At 41.8% G+C, this 15387-nt stretch overlaps 1 protein-coding gene across 5 annotated transcripts in view; it reads right to left on the minus strand.

Moving 5' to 3' along the window:
* Positions 1–3021: 3021 nt before the first annotated feature.
* ZC4H2 (zinc finger C4H2-type containing) overlaps positions 3022–15387 on the minus strand; it is a 118329-nt gene continuing 105963 nt past the window's right edge. For 2 of the 5 annotated variants that reach the window (XM_016943125.4, XM_521094.6), the window contains exons 2-5: positions 8459–8630; positions 6723–6895; positions 5684–5846; positions 3022–4537 (exon numbers count right to left, since the gene is read on the minus strand). In XM_016943125.4, the coding sequence (XP_016798614.1) occupies positions 4424–4537; positions 5684–5846; positions 6723–6895; positions 8459–8614 (606 nt within the window). In that variant the 5' untranslated portion in view covers positions 8615–8630 and the 3' untranslated portion in view covers positions 3022–4423. Of the gene's footprint in view, positions 4538–5683; positions 5847–6722; positions 6896–8458; positions 8886–15387 lie in introns of all 5 variants that reach the window. The other 3 variants (XM_054676390.2, XM_063803892.1, XM_009439191.5) reach the window with 2 other exon arrangements.

A 15387-nucleotide genomic window follows, 5' to 3' on the forward strand; every position in this document is an offset into this window, starting at 1 on the left:
ACCCAAATGCCCATCAATGATAGACTGGATAAAGAAAATGTGGCATATATACACCATGGAATACTCTGCAGCCATAAAAAAGGATGAGTTCATGTCCTTTGCAGGGACACAGATGGAGCTGGAAACCATCATTCTCAGCAAACTAACGGAAGAACAGAAAACCAAACACCGCTTGTTCTCACTCATAAGTGGGAGCTGAACAATGAGAACACATGGACACAGAGAGGAAAACATCACAAACCAGGGCCTGTCAGGGGGTGGGGGGCTAGGGGAGCTATAGCATTAGGAGAAATACCTAATGTAGATCATGGGTTGATGGGTCCAGCAAGCCACCATGGCATGTGTATACCTATGTAACAAACCTGCATGTTCTGCACATGTGCCCCAGAACTTAAAGTATATATATATATAAAGGCAGCCAACTCTGGCACAAAACATGCATACAATTAATCCCTGCTGTGTGCAGCATATAGAGAATGCTACAGCCTAAGTGATTCCCAGATTGGAAGGCCTAGGTTCTAGTTATGGCTTTGCTCATAACTTGCTATGTAATCTTTATTGGGCAAGTTGGTTCCCTTATCCTCATCTGTAAAATGTGTATGTTAATAATACATTCTTTACCAACAGAACAAGGTGAGCATGAAATGGAAATGTTGAAGAAAGTGCTTTCAATGTAAAGCAAATATAAAGGATACCTTGCCTTACTTCTGTTACTCTTCTTACTCACCCTCCTCTTCCTTCTTCTCTCTCTCTCTCCCAAGCCCCTTGTCTTCTTTTTCACTATATTTTTGATCCTTTTCTTCCTTTCTTTATTCTCCATTAACCAGTCTTGGGTTCACCTGCAGCACTGCACTTAGGCAAAGGAAACACAGATTTTCGAGGTTGACAGACTTGAGTCTGACCTGGCTTTGCCCCTTCCTACTTGTTTGTTAAGCAACAACTTTACCTTTTTTGAGCCACAGTTATATCACCTGTAAAAAGGGATGCATATTACATTGGTACCAGAGTAAATGTGGTGTCTACCATTGAAAGTAGTGGCAAAAACCACAACTTTTGCATCAATCTAATAACACCTTCCTTAAAATACTGTTGTCAGAAAATGTGGTAGATTGTCTGTAAATATGGCTGGCAACAATTCCTCCCATCTCTGACATGCATGCAGCTCCTCCCCTCAAGACATGGAGTATATATATTTCCCTTACCCTTTAAACCTGAGCTGGCCCTGTGACTCACTTTGACCAATAGAGTGCAGAGGCAGTATTGCTATGTGACTTCTGGTTTTATGCCACAAAAGGCCTTGCTGTTTATGTGTGTTATATGTGTCCATTTTTACAGATAAAACTGAGGCTCAAAAAGGGTAAAGTAATTGCCCAGCAAGTAGGAAGGGGCAAAGCCAGCTCAGACTCAAGTCTATCTACCTCAAAAGTCTGTGTTTCTTTTGCCTAAGTGCAGTGGAGCAGGTGAACCCAAGACTTGCTCAAGGGAGAATAAAGAATTAAGAGAAGGAACAAAAATATAATGAAAAAAATAATACAAGGGGGTTAGGAGAGACACAGAAGAAGGAAGAGAAGGGTAAGTCAGTCTGCTTTGGTTTTCAGTCTCTTGGATGCCACTTGCCAGGTAAAAAAGTCTGATTATTGAAGTGAAATGCCAAATGGAGAAAGGCCCTGGAGGATAAAAGACTACAAAGGCTGGAGTTGGTATTAAGACATCCAGCCCACTCCTGTTCCAGCCACCTCAGGTGAGGTGCCAGATGAGAGTGCAGCCATCTTGGATCTTACAGCCTTAGCCAAGCTGTCTGAGGCAAAACCACATAGAACAGAAATTAGCCATTCCCAGCAAGTTCTTCTCAAACTGCAGAGTCATGAGCAAATAAATGATGGTTGTTTTAAGCCATTAAGTGTTTGTGTGGTTTGTTTCACGGCAATAGATAAATGAACCAGAAAGACTACATGAGATAGTAGTGTCCCACCAAGTGGCTGGCAGGTGTAGGTGCTCAACACATGATTACTCTCTTCCCCTTCAAAAGCATCCCTAGGAAATGGCTTTCCTGGCTGTTGGTGCTCAGAGTTCAAAACCTGTTACCATCACTACAACATAATTGACAGACCTGACCTCCATTGTGCCAAGGATGCAGAGCTATGGCCATGCCTCCTGTACTTTACAGGGACTCACTAAGGCCTATACAGGTTAAGGTGTACTCCAAGTTGCAGAGATGACTGTCCTCCCTTTGCCCAGAGTGAGCCTGAGCCACTTCAAAAGCACGCCTGTAGCTATACAAAACCTGGGGTGATATCAGGGAAGATGAGTAGTATAATTTTTGACTAGTGTTCCAATCTACCTAAACCCAGAGGCACAGTGGATAAAAGGATGTTAATACTTATGAGTGCTTACTATGTGCCTCACATTGTTCACAATCCCATGAAATAAGTGCTAATATTTTCCCCATTTTCCAGATGAGGACACTGAGGCACAGAGAGGTTTTATTTAGCTGTTGAATTCCCTGACAAGCACAGAGACAGATTAGTGTACAGGATATTATTTAGAGAGCCCTTGGCCTTTATATCCCTGAATCAGTCATTTGACACCCAGTTCTTGATTTCAGTTCCAAAGTTATTTCAACCACTCTCATCATCAAGCCATTCTGAAAGGGAGAAAGGTTTTCTTAAAAATGATCATGGAGAAGAAGTAGAAAAAAATGAGCTCTGGAGTTGGACAAAGCTGGCTCCAAATCCTGCAATTTCCTCTTACTAGCTGTTTAACTCTGAAAAAGCTTTTAAGTTTTTGGAGGTTCAGTATCCTTTTTTTTTAAAATGGTGATAAGAATACTTAGCTTGTAAGGTATTTTGGAAGTCAAATACAATCATTTATATTAAGCAACTTGCATAGGTACCTGGCACAGAGTAGGTGATAAATAAATGGAAATTATTGTGATAATTAGGTAAATTATTGTCCTTGGTGCCTGGCTTTCTCATTTGTAAGGTGGAATGAATAAGAGCAAACAAGAGCTACCCAGAAAGGTAAATGACATTACATCTTTTGTATTATCCAATACACAGTAGATACTCAGAATTTACTCCAATGAATGCATGTTAAAAGGATTTGTACAGACACAACACTCTTACTTTCAAAGAGCAGAGGAACATTTTATATAGTGAACACATACACACTGTGGCAATGTAAAACTACTTAAGGAAGGAAAAATATCCCCCTCCCCAGCCAGGTACTGAGACCTGGGGCTAAAATTTTTTGTCAGTCAGCCCCCATCCCCATCCCTTATCTTCGAGTGACCTTACCAGGAAACCTGGCTTTGGTGGAAAGGAGAGCTGTGGGGCTTGGGGAGCCTGATGCCTTTTCTTTTGGGAGGAAAGGCCACCTGCACAATCCACAGGACAGGAGTGGCCAGCAGCTATCCTGAGCTGAGGCTCCAGAAGAGTTCAGATCCAAGAGAGCAAGGGATGAATGGAAGGAAAGTCCCACCCACCTTCATGTGTAAAGTGATTGGCATTTACTCAAATCTAAATCTACTCCTCTCCTCCCTGCAATATACCATTAAGCATGTGCCAGAGTAATGGTTCTGAACAAAAGCCAACACAGATGTCAGCCTGGGGGCACTCTCAGCCTAAGGAAGCCCCTACAGCCGAGCCCTCAGCCCTAATGACTTAGGCAGTAGGTTAGGCAGGAGATGTAGAGTTGGTCTGGCTCACTGATTTCACTGTGGAAATCTTCTACTAGAATTTGCAAAGACTAGATATTGGGGAAAGGTTCACTGATCTTAAGATCCCAAAACACACAGCCTAGTACCTAAGAATTTTAGTATATCTGGGAGACAGAAGTGGAGAAAGCTAAAGAATTACAGCCATGCCTCCCAAATGATTATGAAAAGGAGGGCTTGTCCAAGCTACCTCTGGGCCTTAAGGATGAGATGAGGGTAGGAGTAGGGGGATACATGCACCCAGCCTGTTGGAGAATCCAACATGAAGACTATTGTCCCTTGAGAACCTAAGGCAAAAGTACAAGGAGGGGAAATACTGGGTCCTTTACCTGAAACAAGATATGGGCCTCCCCTGCCCCTCAGACCCTACAGCTCCTTAGGCTCCAGGCCTCAGGCACAAGAGATAGAGAATCATATCTGAGCCTTTTGCCCTTCCCTTAGCTCCAAACAAGGGCAGGGGTTGAAATGTGAGTGGGAGAGAAGGGATCATCAGACACACTGTTTAGCACCTGAACCACATCTCTTCCTAAACCAGAAATCCCAAGAGCAGAAAGAAATAGGAGCAAAGTGAGAGAGGGGTTGTGCTTCCATCACATTAAATAGGAGACTTCGTGGGGTTGGGCAAGGGTTGTTTCACATCAGGACATCAATGACTCTGGTCAAGGTGAGGGGTTATAATTAGCAAAGCTTCATGTGCTCTCCCTTTCTTTATTCATCCTGCTTCCGTTTCGGCTTTTTGGGGTTCCGGGACCGACTCTTGGCCTTGCATAGAGGGCATATAGGTGCATTCCGGTGAATTTGCTGGTGACATGACAAGCAGGCCTGGTGAGGGACACAGGAAAAAGAAAGTTAGTAGTCAGATTCTTCCAGGCAACAACTTAGACTTCTGATTCCCCAGGGGCCCAGAAAGCAAAGTGATTTCCCATCAGAAGAGAGCAATAATCAGTGAGTAGACTCAAGTATTCTTGGATGCCATGGAAGATGGGAAGGAAGGACATAACCCAGTTCAGAGAATGGTGTTGAGGAAAAGTATACAAAACTAGAAAGTAAGGCAAAATGAGAACTACACATCTTTTCGTCATTATAATGAAGCATTGTCTAACAGGCCCACTTAAGGACTATTTAATTTTCTAGAATAGGGGTAACAAACATTTTCTGTAAAGGCCAGGACAGCAAATACTTTAGACTTTTTACATCATATAAACTTGCTGCAACTACTCAATTCTGTTTTGCATGAAAGAAGTGATAGACAATAGCTTGCATGCATGTTGTTTGCAATAGCTTGCAAACACAGACATGCATGTGGGCCAATAAAACTTTAACGAAAACAGGGAACAGATTAGATTTGACCTGTAGGCTGTAATTTGATGACCCCTGCTCTAGAAGAATGTCTCTTTGTTTGACTATTTACCAATTGATTAGGACCCAGGCTCTGTGATGTTACACTGATAAGCTGCAAATGGCTTTTGCCCAGTAGAGACGCAAATTACTTCTGTTTGGAAGAAAAAGTAACTATAAAGTTACAGTTTTATTGTCCTGTGGGATGTAAACCAGTTTTGCATCTAACTTTGCAAATTTGTTTCAGCCTTCCTCTCCTTTCTTGACTATATAGATATTTGTTCCTCAAATGCTCCTGGAACCAGCTTTATAATCCTGCTGGTTCCCTCATTTATGATACATGCTCATTACATCTTTGTGTAAGAGTCATTTCTAACTTTTAGAATTGCACTTTAGCAGGGCCTGAAAATCTCCCTGCATTCTAACACCTCTGGGAACATGGGGCAACAAAACCTGTGCTGTGTGTGTCCAACACAGCACACCCATGTCACCCCTTCCACTGTGTCACAAGCAAAGGCCATTAAAAGAAGGCCCAGCATAAATAAAGCCGAAGACCCAGAACTAGCCTTCCACGGCCCTTCCATGGGAGGATACTTTGCTTCCTCCACAACCATTACCCAGCTCACTTACCTTCATAGGTGGGGGCTGCTGCCTGAAGGTGGCCGTCTGCCGAGTGTCCTGCTTCCTAGCCACTTGGAGCTGTTGGGCGGCAGCGGCTGCAGCGGCCAGGGACTCAGGGATGGGGGGCTCCTGAGGTTCCGTCTGCCATTCTGCTTTCTGCTTCTCAAAGTAACTTTGGAGATGAGAGACACTGGCTAGATCATTCTGAAAGCAACGAGAACCTTGCTCCTCTTAAAGACTCCATGCCATACAACCAAGAGTTGAGCTGTGGCTCATTCTAGAAGGTCCCCACACCTTCCCAAGCACAAGGCTATTGTCCCTGGGTACTAGGCCCAATGTCTGATGAGAAGGATAATCCTCTTTGTCCTTAGCTCTGATAGGCCAAGAAGACCAAGAAATCTTAGGGCTAGCAAGGTCCTTAAAAGGTATTCAGTCCTATCTGCTATCTCATGCTCTTTTGAGTATTCCTATTAAGTGTCCTAAGGCCTCTGGTGACATATCTCTAAGAGTAGGAAGCTCACAAACTCCACAGACACCTTGCTCTACCTTTAGGAAATGATTTCCTCTACCAGGTCAAATTCTGTCTCTCTGCAAGGCAAGCCTAGTTCTTAACTCTGAGCCAGGAGATGAAGTAAGTCCCAGGCCACTTCCTGAAGACCAGGAAAGCTCAGTCTTTTGTGTTTTTAGAGGTTTCTAGATATCGCCTTCTAGACCCTGACTTGGGAAATGATCTCTTAAGAGTTATAGACATAGTCTTGTATTGTCAATATCACACAAAGAATTTAAAAAGCCACCTAGTAGTTGTTCTAATTCATCTAGTAATTCATCCAGTTTAATAATCCTCCTTCTGTTTTAACAAGCTGGCACAGAGACTTGCCCAAGATCACACAGTGAGTAAGCCACTGAAAGGCCTGGGACTAAAACTAGGCACTCTGACTTTCAGGCTAGGCTTTGTGTATGTATACATGCCCGTGTGTGTGTAGGTATGTAGGTATGTATGTGGGTCGGAGGGACGGTATGTTGTAGGGACTGGGGGCAGGTAGCTTACTCCAAGGAAAGCTTCTCCTCTTCTTCACACAAGTCAGGGAGCCTCTGCAGGCCCAGAGTCATGCGCAGGGCATCCACATGTTCTTTCAGTGGCTTATACTCATCATGCAGCCTCCTTGTAGACTCTAGCAGCTTGTTTAGGTCATTCTCAGATTGTTTGATAGTGTTTTCCATCTGGAACATAGAGTGGGATAGGCACAGAGAAAAGATCCTAAGGTTCTCAGAGAGGATCTATAGCTGAGTGAATAATAGCACAAGCTCCAGAACTTGTTCAGTCTATATTCAAGTCCTTGATCTCCCATGCCCTCTCTATGTAACTCTGGTCAAGCCTCAGTTTCTTCATCGGTATAATAGTGATATTCTAGTGCTTAACTCATGCAATCTTGGTGAAGATGTAATGATAGGATTCATATAAAGCACTCGGTAAATGGGCTAAATTAATATTTACTGCTAAATAAATGGTATTGTTCAAATATAGTATCTTAGAGCTGGAATGTCCTTCAGAGCTCATTTAGTCCACCTTACTCCCATTTTACAGAAAACTGAGGCTCAAAGAGAAAAAGGGACTTTCCTGGGGAAATACTTCTTAGTATCAAATCCTGCATAAAGACTTAGGGCTTCCGCCTCCCAGGCCAGCAGTCTTTTCTCCTAGATCAGTGATTCTCAAAATGTGGCCAAGGGATCAGCAGCATCAGCATCACCTGGGAACTCAGAAATGCATATTCTTAGGTTCACCTCAGACATACAAAATCAGAAAATCAGGGGTGGAGTCTAGCAATATGTGTCTTAGGCTCTCAAAGTGGCTTTGATGCATGCTCAAGTTTGAGATCCACTGGCTTATATTCTTAGCCCTTCTGGCAAATATCTTCCTCATTTAACTGGCCCTGTATCATTGGTTAGCTGGCAGCCAAACTGTCAACACTTTATGAGATCTAGAATTCTGCGATCTCTAACACAGAAAATCCCAATTGCTTACTGTCCAAACCTCATTCATATTTCCTTTATGATCCTAGGTCTGACAACATCAGAAAATGAGTATTGCCACAGAAATGAGTTTCCCAGAAATATAAACTTAGTTCCTTTGAAAGTAAATTTTAAAAATATATTCCTCATGGTTATGGGTGATAAGGGTTTGAAAAGACCTTACTGGTCAGCACTGCCAAACTCCTTCCTTGTGAAGGAATCATCAGTACAGTAGCTCATACAAGTGTCCATTAAGATGCTGCTTGAATAATTCCAAAGAGGGGAGCTTACCACCTTAGCAGACAGTTCATATTCTGTGTTCCAAGAGTTTCCAAAGGAGATACCAATGAGGAAGCCCCACTTTGGTAGCAGGCAGAAATGATTTGTTTGGTCTGACTGAAAGCTTGGAGTGCTTTAAACTACATTCCAGAGGCAGCTGCCTGCTCTGCTTTTCCCCAAGGCTAGCTCTCAACTCCCAGAATCCCAGAATGAGAGCACATCAAATCAGTACATTTAGAGGGTACTGAGTCCCCCTTATAGTGCAGAGAGGGAAAATGAGGCCCAGAGAGAAGGGACTTGTCCAGTGATATATAGTCAGTTAGTGACAGAGCCAGGGCTGGATCTCAGAACTCCTGAATTCTTCTGCTCTACCACAGCCTGCACTGATGCCTGCTCCCCGAGCTTGGCCAAAGCCACATCTCAAGGAAAGGCCCTATCATTCACCACTAACTCTTTCTCAAGGGCTTTAGAGATAGGCTCCAGGCAGCCACGTACCACATTGATGTCAGCGTGGATCAGTCGGAGTTCCTCCACATGGGCCATCTTCTCCTGTAGCAGAAGGTCCATCTCCTGCTTGTATTCCTTCAGGTGCCTTTCCTCTGACTCAAGTGCCTCAAACTCAGCCTTCAAACGAGCCTTGATCTTCTCCATCTGCAGGGTCTTGTTCCTGCAATTTGCAAAAAGCAGGAAACAGGCCAGCAAAAGAAGGGAGAAAATAGAAATGGAGCCAGGACTTTTTTTCTAAGCCATCTTTACAAGCTTCCCCCTCTCCAGGCAGAGCCAACCTGAGGCCATCTCAAAAAAGAAGGCCAGGTGCAATGGCTCATGCCAGTAATCTCAGCAATTTGGAAGACAGAGGCAGGAGGATCACTTGAGCCCAGGAGTTTGAAACCAGCATGGGCAACATAGTGAGACCTTATATCTACAAAAAAAAAAAAAAAAAAAAAAAAAGAAGAAAAAAAAAAAGAAAAAGAAAAAGAAAGAAAGAAAGAAAGAATTAGCCACACATGGTGGTACATGCCAGTAGTCTCAACTACTCAGGAGGATAAGGCAGGAGGATTGCTTAAGCTATGATTGCACTACTGCACTCCAACCTAGGTGACAGAGCAAGACCTTGTCTCAAGAAAAAGTTAGGAGATGTTTCCCTCTAAAAGCTCAGTGGGTCTCGAATGGGGTTAATTTTGTTCCCTTATGGGGCATTTGCAAATATGGAGTGTTTTGGCTGTTAGACTGACTCAAGGAAATGTGTTACTGGCATTTAGTGGACATGGGCCAGAGATGCTAAATAGCCTCTCAATGCCCAGGAAAGTCCTGAACACAAAGAACTCCCACCCAAGAAACCAAAAATGATCTCTTGAGAAACTCTAAGTAAGCACTGTCCAATAAACTTACTACAGTGATGGAAATGTTTTGTATCTGTGCTGTCCAGTATAATAGCCACTATGCACATGTGGCTACTGAGCACTTGTGATGTGGCCAGTGCTACTGAGGAACTGAGTTTTGAATTTTATTTAATCAAACTTAAAATTTAAACAGCCACGTGTGGCTAATGGCTGTCATATTAGACAGCACAACTCTAGAGGGTGTGTTTATCAGTTCCAGAAAAGGAAGGGGAAAGGATATTATGGGTAATTTCTTTCTTAGAAAAAGAAAAACCTGGTTTTGGTCATTAAATCCCAATTGTATACCCTGTGGCTCAGGAATCCTATACTTGGGAATATATTTTAAGGAGGTAATTCAAGGAAGCAAAAAGTTAATACACAGAGATGTACTTTCTGGGCTTTCAGCAAAATTAGGATATTTGACAGCCACTGAAGACTTGTGACATAGAAAATGTTGAAGATAAGATACTCGCTGAAAAAGTGTACACACTAAGATTACAATTTCAAAACATACATGCATGTGACTAAATAAGAAAAAGATTTGGAAGAAACACAGTTTCAAGGGCCTTTAATAACATAATTTGAAGCCTGCCTCTGGGAAAGGGCTACAAACTTTTGAAAGGGGTACCCTCTAAGGCATGTTGTTGTCTTCCCACTGGCTCCCTACCATGCTTCTCAGGATCTGCCTAGCCATTATCCCCTTACTCAGATTTGTAGTCTCCTTTCTTCTCCCTCAGTAGCTGATCTTCCCCTCTGCCCCAGTCTATCCTATGGGTGATCCAACTCCACACACTGGACTCTGGCTTCTGCCATCAGCCTGCTTGTCTTCAGTCTCTCTTTTCTCAACATTGCCTGTGCCTCTTGCCTCAAGAGGTAGCCTTCAATGGCACAGAACTACAGAAAGAACTGTTAGGTGGGTAGGATGGTGGGAGAAGTTTCTCTTTCTATACTAAGAAAACATCTTTTCATGTTATTGTATTGTTTTTTTTTTTTTTTGTAACCTTAGAAATGGGTTAAAAGGTGGGTGTTATCCCATTTGTAGAGAAGGGAATTGAGTGAGGTTCAGGGTGGTAACTTGCCCAGTACCACAGAGCTAGTAAATTGGATGTTGGGATTTGAACCAGGGCTCTCTAACACCAAAGCCTACATACCATTCATACCATCCACTACTCTATATTGCCTTTGAACAGGGTTACCAGGCTGAAGGGCATAAAAACATCAAGGGTTCTTGTTATAGCTCATCAACTGTCTTGCAGAGGGAAGATACTGATTTGTATTGGTTAATTACTTATTTGCTTATATCCCCATCTATCTAGACTTCTATTCTCCTCCTTTTCTAGGTTACGTGAAGATAAATCTGAACTTTGCCTGCTCCCGTAACCATTTTACTGATGGGAAAACTAAGATTCAGAGTAGTATAGTGTCTCACCCTAAGTGTCATACAACCAGTTAGGGCAGTGCTGGGCCAAGAACCTATTTCTGCAGACAAAGTCATATCATAAAAGAAGCATGTGCTTTAGACTCAGACTTCAATTATAAATCCTGGTTCTGCCTCTGATTAACTATTTGCTTTTGGACAATAATAACAACTGTATTTTAACTATATTTATTGAGCACTTACTATGTATTAATTATAGAGGGTTTCAATATATATTCAGTCAATAATTATTTATTGAATACTTATCATGTGCCAGGCATTGTACTAGGTACTAGGGATAGAGCAGAGAACAAGACAGTATATAGACAGCAAGTTTCATCTAATGAAGAAAATCGATCCTGAACACAAGGTTGTATGTAAAATCATATTAGTGGTAGGGAGGAGATGCAGAATGTGATAGAAGGATACAACAAAGGGACCTAACATAGTCTGAGGGACACTATAGGGTAAAGGGGACAGTCAGAGGAGGCTTCCCTGAGAACTGAGGATGTGAAATCTAAGCTGAGACCTGAAGAATCAATAGGAGTTCGCTGGTGAGTGCAGGTGGGCACACAGGAGAACAGTCCAGACAAAAAGAATAGCATGAGTAATGGCCCCACAGAAGAAGAATATGGCACATTAAAGGAACTGAGTGAAGAGCAGTGTGGCTGGAGCACCTACTGCAAGAGGGAGAGGGGCCTAGATAAAACTAGGGAGGTTGACAGGGCCTAAAACATAGCTTGGAGACTGGGACGAGTTGGGACTTTTATCCTCAGTGGAAGGGGGAATTTTATAATTTTAAGCACTGGAAGAGTGACGTTATCTGATCATCTCACTTCACTTCCCTCAGCCTTGGCTTCCTCATCAGTAACACAGGAATAATAATAGCATCTACTTTACACATTATGTGGTGAGGATTAAATGAGCTAAGACATGTAAAGTCACCAAGCAGAGTATGTGGCACATGGTGGGCAGTCAACAAATGATAGGGTCCTTCTTTCTCCACTCTGCCCAACTCTTCCACCATGGATATCTCCTTCACCAGAGTGGTTTCCACTACAGCAAATAGGGTTTGTGTGTGTGCACATGCATGAGTGGCCAGGTATATTGCTGGTTACTGAGATTAAAATAATAATCATTAGTGGGAGAATGGGAAGGGAATAAAGGTTGAAAAATTACCTATTGGGTACAATGTTCACTATTTGGGTGATGGGTACACTAGAAGCCCAAACCTCAATATTATGCAACATATTCATATAACAAATGTACACATGTAGTCCCTGAATCTAAAATTAAAAAATATATTAGCTAAAGCCACATAAAAATGTCAACATAAATAACAGCATTTGATGAAGCTGACCCAAGCCTTCCCAATTTGTAATTAATTCGATTAAGATGAAAGTAACTACCACTAACTGAAATCAGGGGTAAGAGGGTATCTCCCATTGCCATTTAATAGAAATCAGCATAGTGCAGCTAGCCCTGCTTGGATGAGTCCCTTTTATGTAATCCTCCCTCCTCCCTCCATGCCTACTTCTGTTTACAGAAACCCATGTTATTGGGCAAGAGACATTAATGCCAAAATAAACCAAAGTTTTTTCACCTCATGTGTCCAGGGTCACAGTTAAGTGCTGACTTGACATGGAAAATCAAAGGCACAAAGCCTTCCTCAAAGCACCAGTGGCATTTCCTCTCTCTGGGGTGAAGGGCTGCCACCAGCAAGATGGCAGCTTAATCCTTTGGGTACAAGGTACATAGCCACAATGTCTGCCTCCATCCAAGGTGTTTGGGAGCCTTTGTCTATTGCCTGCTGTGGCAAGAAATACCAAGGACCAAGACCCTGACTAAAGGGCAGAAGGGCCAAGACTCCTTGTTAGGAGAGGGAAATATGTTTACGAAGACAGGTTTCAGAAAGAGCCTCTATTTACTATTTGTAAAGTCAGTTTCTCTGAGGGAAGCCTGGTCCTTGCTTTAGTGGAGGGACAACAATGTCACTGCAGGCTTTGATGGTGCCATTAATATCTTTCAATAGTGGTGCATCAAGTGCAGGGCAGTAACAACAGTCTACCCTGGGGTGAAGACAATAAGGGGGTATGCTGTGTGTAGAAAATTAAAATATAAAAATAAAACCAACTAAAGTTGGTCTACTCTTTATTACCACCATGCAATGGCAATCTCAAACAATGTCTATTAAAGGACATCTAGACTCACTCTAATTTTTGGTAATTATGAATAAAGCCACTATGAATATCCATGTACAAGTTTTAGGGTAACCATAAGTTTTCATCCAAGAGTACAATTGCTGGGTTATATGATAATTGCACATTTAGCTTTTCAATAAACTGCCCAACTGTTCCAGAGTGTATCATTTCACATGCCCACCAGCAAAATATGAGTGATCCAGTCCCTCCACCTGGCCAACTATTTTATTTTAACTATCATAATAAATATGTAGTGATACTTCAAAGTGATCTTAATTTGCATTTCCCTAATGCCCATTGATGTTCAACACCTTTCCACATACTTATTTGCCATCCATATATCCTTTTCTATGAAATGTCTGCTCATGTCTTTGGTTCATTTTCTAACTGGATTACCATTGACCCTTGAAGAACATGGGTTTGAACTGCATAGATTCACTTGTACATGGATTTTTTTCAACAAAATATGGATCAAAAATATAGTATTCGCAGGATGTAATACCTGCATATATGGAGGGCTGACTTTTTGTATGCCCAGGGCTGACTGTAAGATTGAGTATGGATATGTGCAAATTTTGGTACAGGTAGAGGCCTAGGACCAATCCCCTATATACACTGAGGGACAACCGTATTTGTTTTCTCACTGTTGAGTTTTAATACTTCTTTATATATTCTAGATTTGAGTATTTCCGCAGACATGTGGCTGAAAATATTTTCTCCCACGCAGTAGCTTGCCTTTTTGTCACCTTGAAAGGGTCTTTGGAAGAGTATTTAAATTTTTTTTAAAAGTCCAATTTATCAAATTTTTCTTTCTTTTTTTATTATTATACTTTAAGTTCTGGGACACATGTGCAGAACATGCAGGTTTGTTACATAGGTATACATATGCCATGGTGGTTTGCTGCACCGATCAACCCGTTATCTACATTAGGTATTTCTCCTAATGCTATCCCTACCCTAGCCCCCCACCCCGACAGGCCCCAGTGTGTGATGTTCCCCTCCCTGTGTCCATGTGTTCTTTTTGTTCAACTACCACTTATGAGTGAGAACATGTAGTGTTTAGTTTTCTGTTCCTGTGTTAGTTTGCTGACACTGGTGGTTTCCAGCTTCATCCATGTCCCTGCAAAGGACATAAACTCATCCATTTTTATGGCTGCATAGTATTCCAAGGTGTATAAGTGCCACGTTTTCTTTATCCAGTCTATCACTGATGGGCATTTGGGTTGGTTCCAAGTCTTTGCTATTGTGAACTGTGTTGCAATAAACATATGTGTGCGTGTGTCTTTATAGTACAATGATTTATAATCCTTTGGGTATATATCCAGAAATGGAATTGCTGGGTCAAATGGTATTTCTGGTTCTAGATCCTTGAGGAATCACCACACTGTCTTCCACAATGGTTGAACTAATTTACACTTCCACCAACAGTGTAAACACATTCCTATTTCTCCACATAATCAGCATCTGTTGTTTACAGACTTTTTAATGATCACCATTCTAACTGGTGTGAGATAGTATCTCATTTTGGTTTCAATTTGGATTTCTCTAATGACCAGTGATGAGCTTTTTTCATATGTTTGACGGCCACTTAAGTGTCTTCTTTTGAGAAGTGTCTGTTCATATCCTTCACCCACTTTTTGATGGCGTTCTTTCTTTTATTCTTGTAAATTTGTTTAAGTTCCTTGTAGATTCTGGATATTAGACTTTTGTCAGATGGATAGATTGCAAAAATTTTTTCTGTAGTTTGCCTGTTCACTCTGATGATAGTTTTTTTCGCTATGCAGAAGCTCTTTAGTTTAATTACATCCCATTTGTCAATTTTGGCTTTTGTTGCCATTTCTTTTGGTGTTTTAGTCATGAAGTCTTTGCCCATGCCTATGTCCTGAATGGTATTGCCTAGGTTTTCTTCTAGGAATTTTATGGTTTTAGGTCTTACATTTAAGTCTGTAATCCATCTTGAGTTAATTTTTGTATAAGGTGTAAAGAAGGTGTCCCGTTTAATTTTTCTGCATATGGCTAGCCAGTTTTCCCAACACCATTTATTAAATAGGGAATCCTTTCCACATCACTTGTTTTTGTCAGGTTTGTCAAAGATCAGATGGTTGTAGATGTGTGGCATTAAATCCAAGGACTCTGTTCTGTTCCATTGGTCTATATATCTGTTTTGGTACTAGTACCATGCTGTTTTGGTTACTGCAGACTTGTAGTATAGTATAGTGATGTTAAGCGGGTTTTTCATATGATTATTAGCCATTTCTATATCTTCTTTTGAGAATTTCCTATTCATGTCCTTTGCCTGCTTTCTCCTTCTTCTTCTTCTTCTTCCTCCTCCTCCTCTTCTTCTTCTCCTCCTTCTCCCCCTCCTCCTCTTCTTCTCCTCCTTCTCCCCCTCCTCCTCTTCTTCTTCTTCTCCTCCTTCTCCTT

This window comes from Pan troglodytes, chromosome X (assembly GCF_028858775.2).
Source record: "Pan troglodytes isolate AG18354 chromosome X, NHGRI_mPanTro3-v2.0_pri, whole genome shotgun sequence".
Taxonomy (NCBI): Eukaryota; Metazoa; Chordata; class Mammalia; order Primates; family Hominidae; genus Pan; species Pan troglodytes.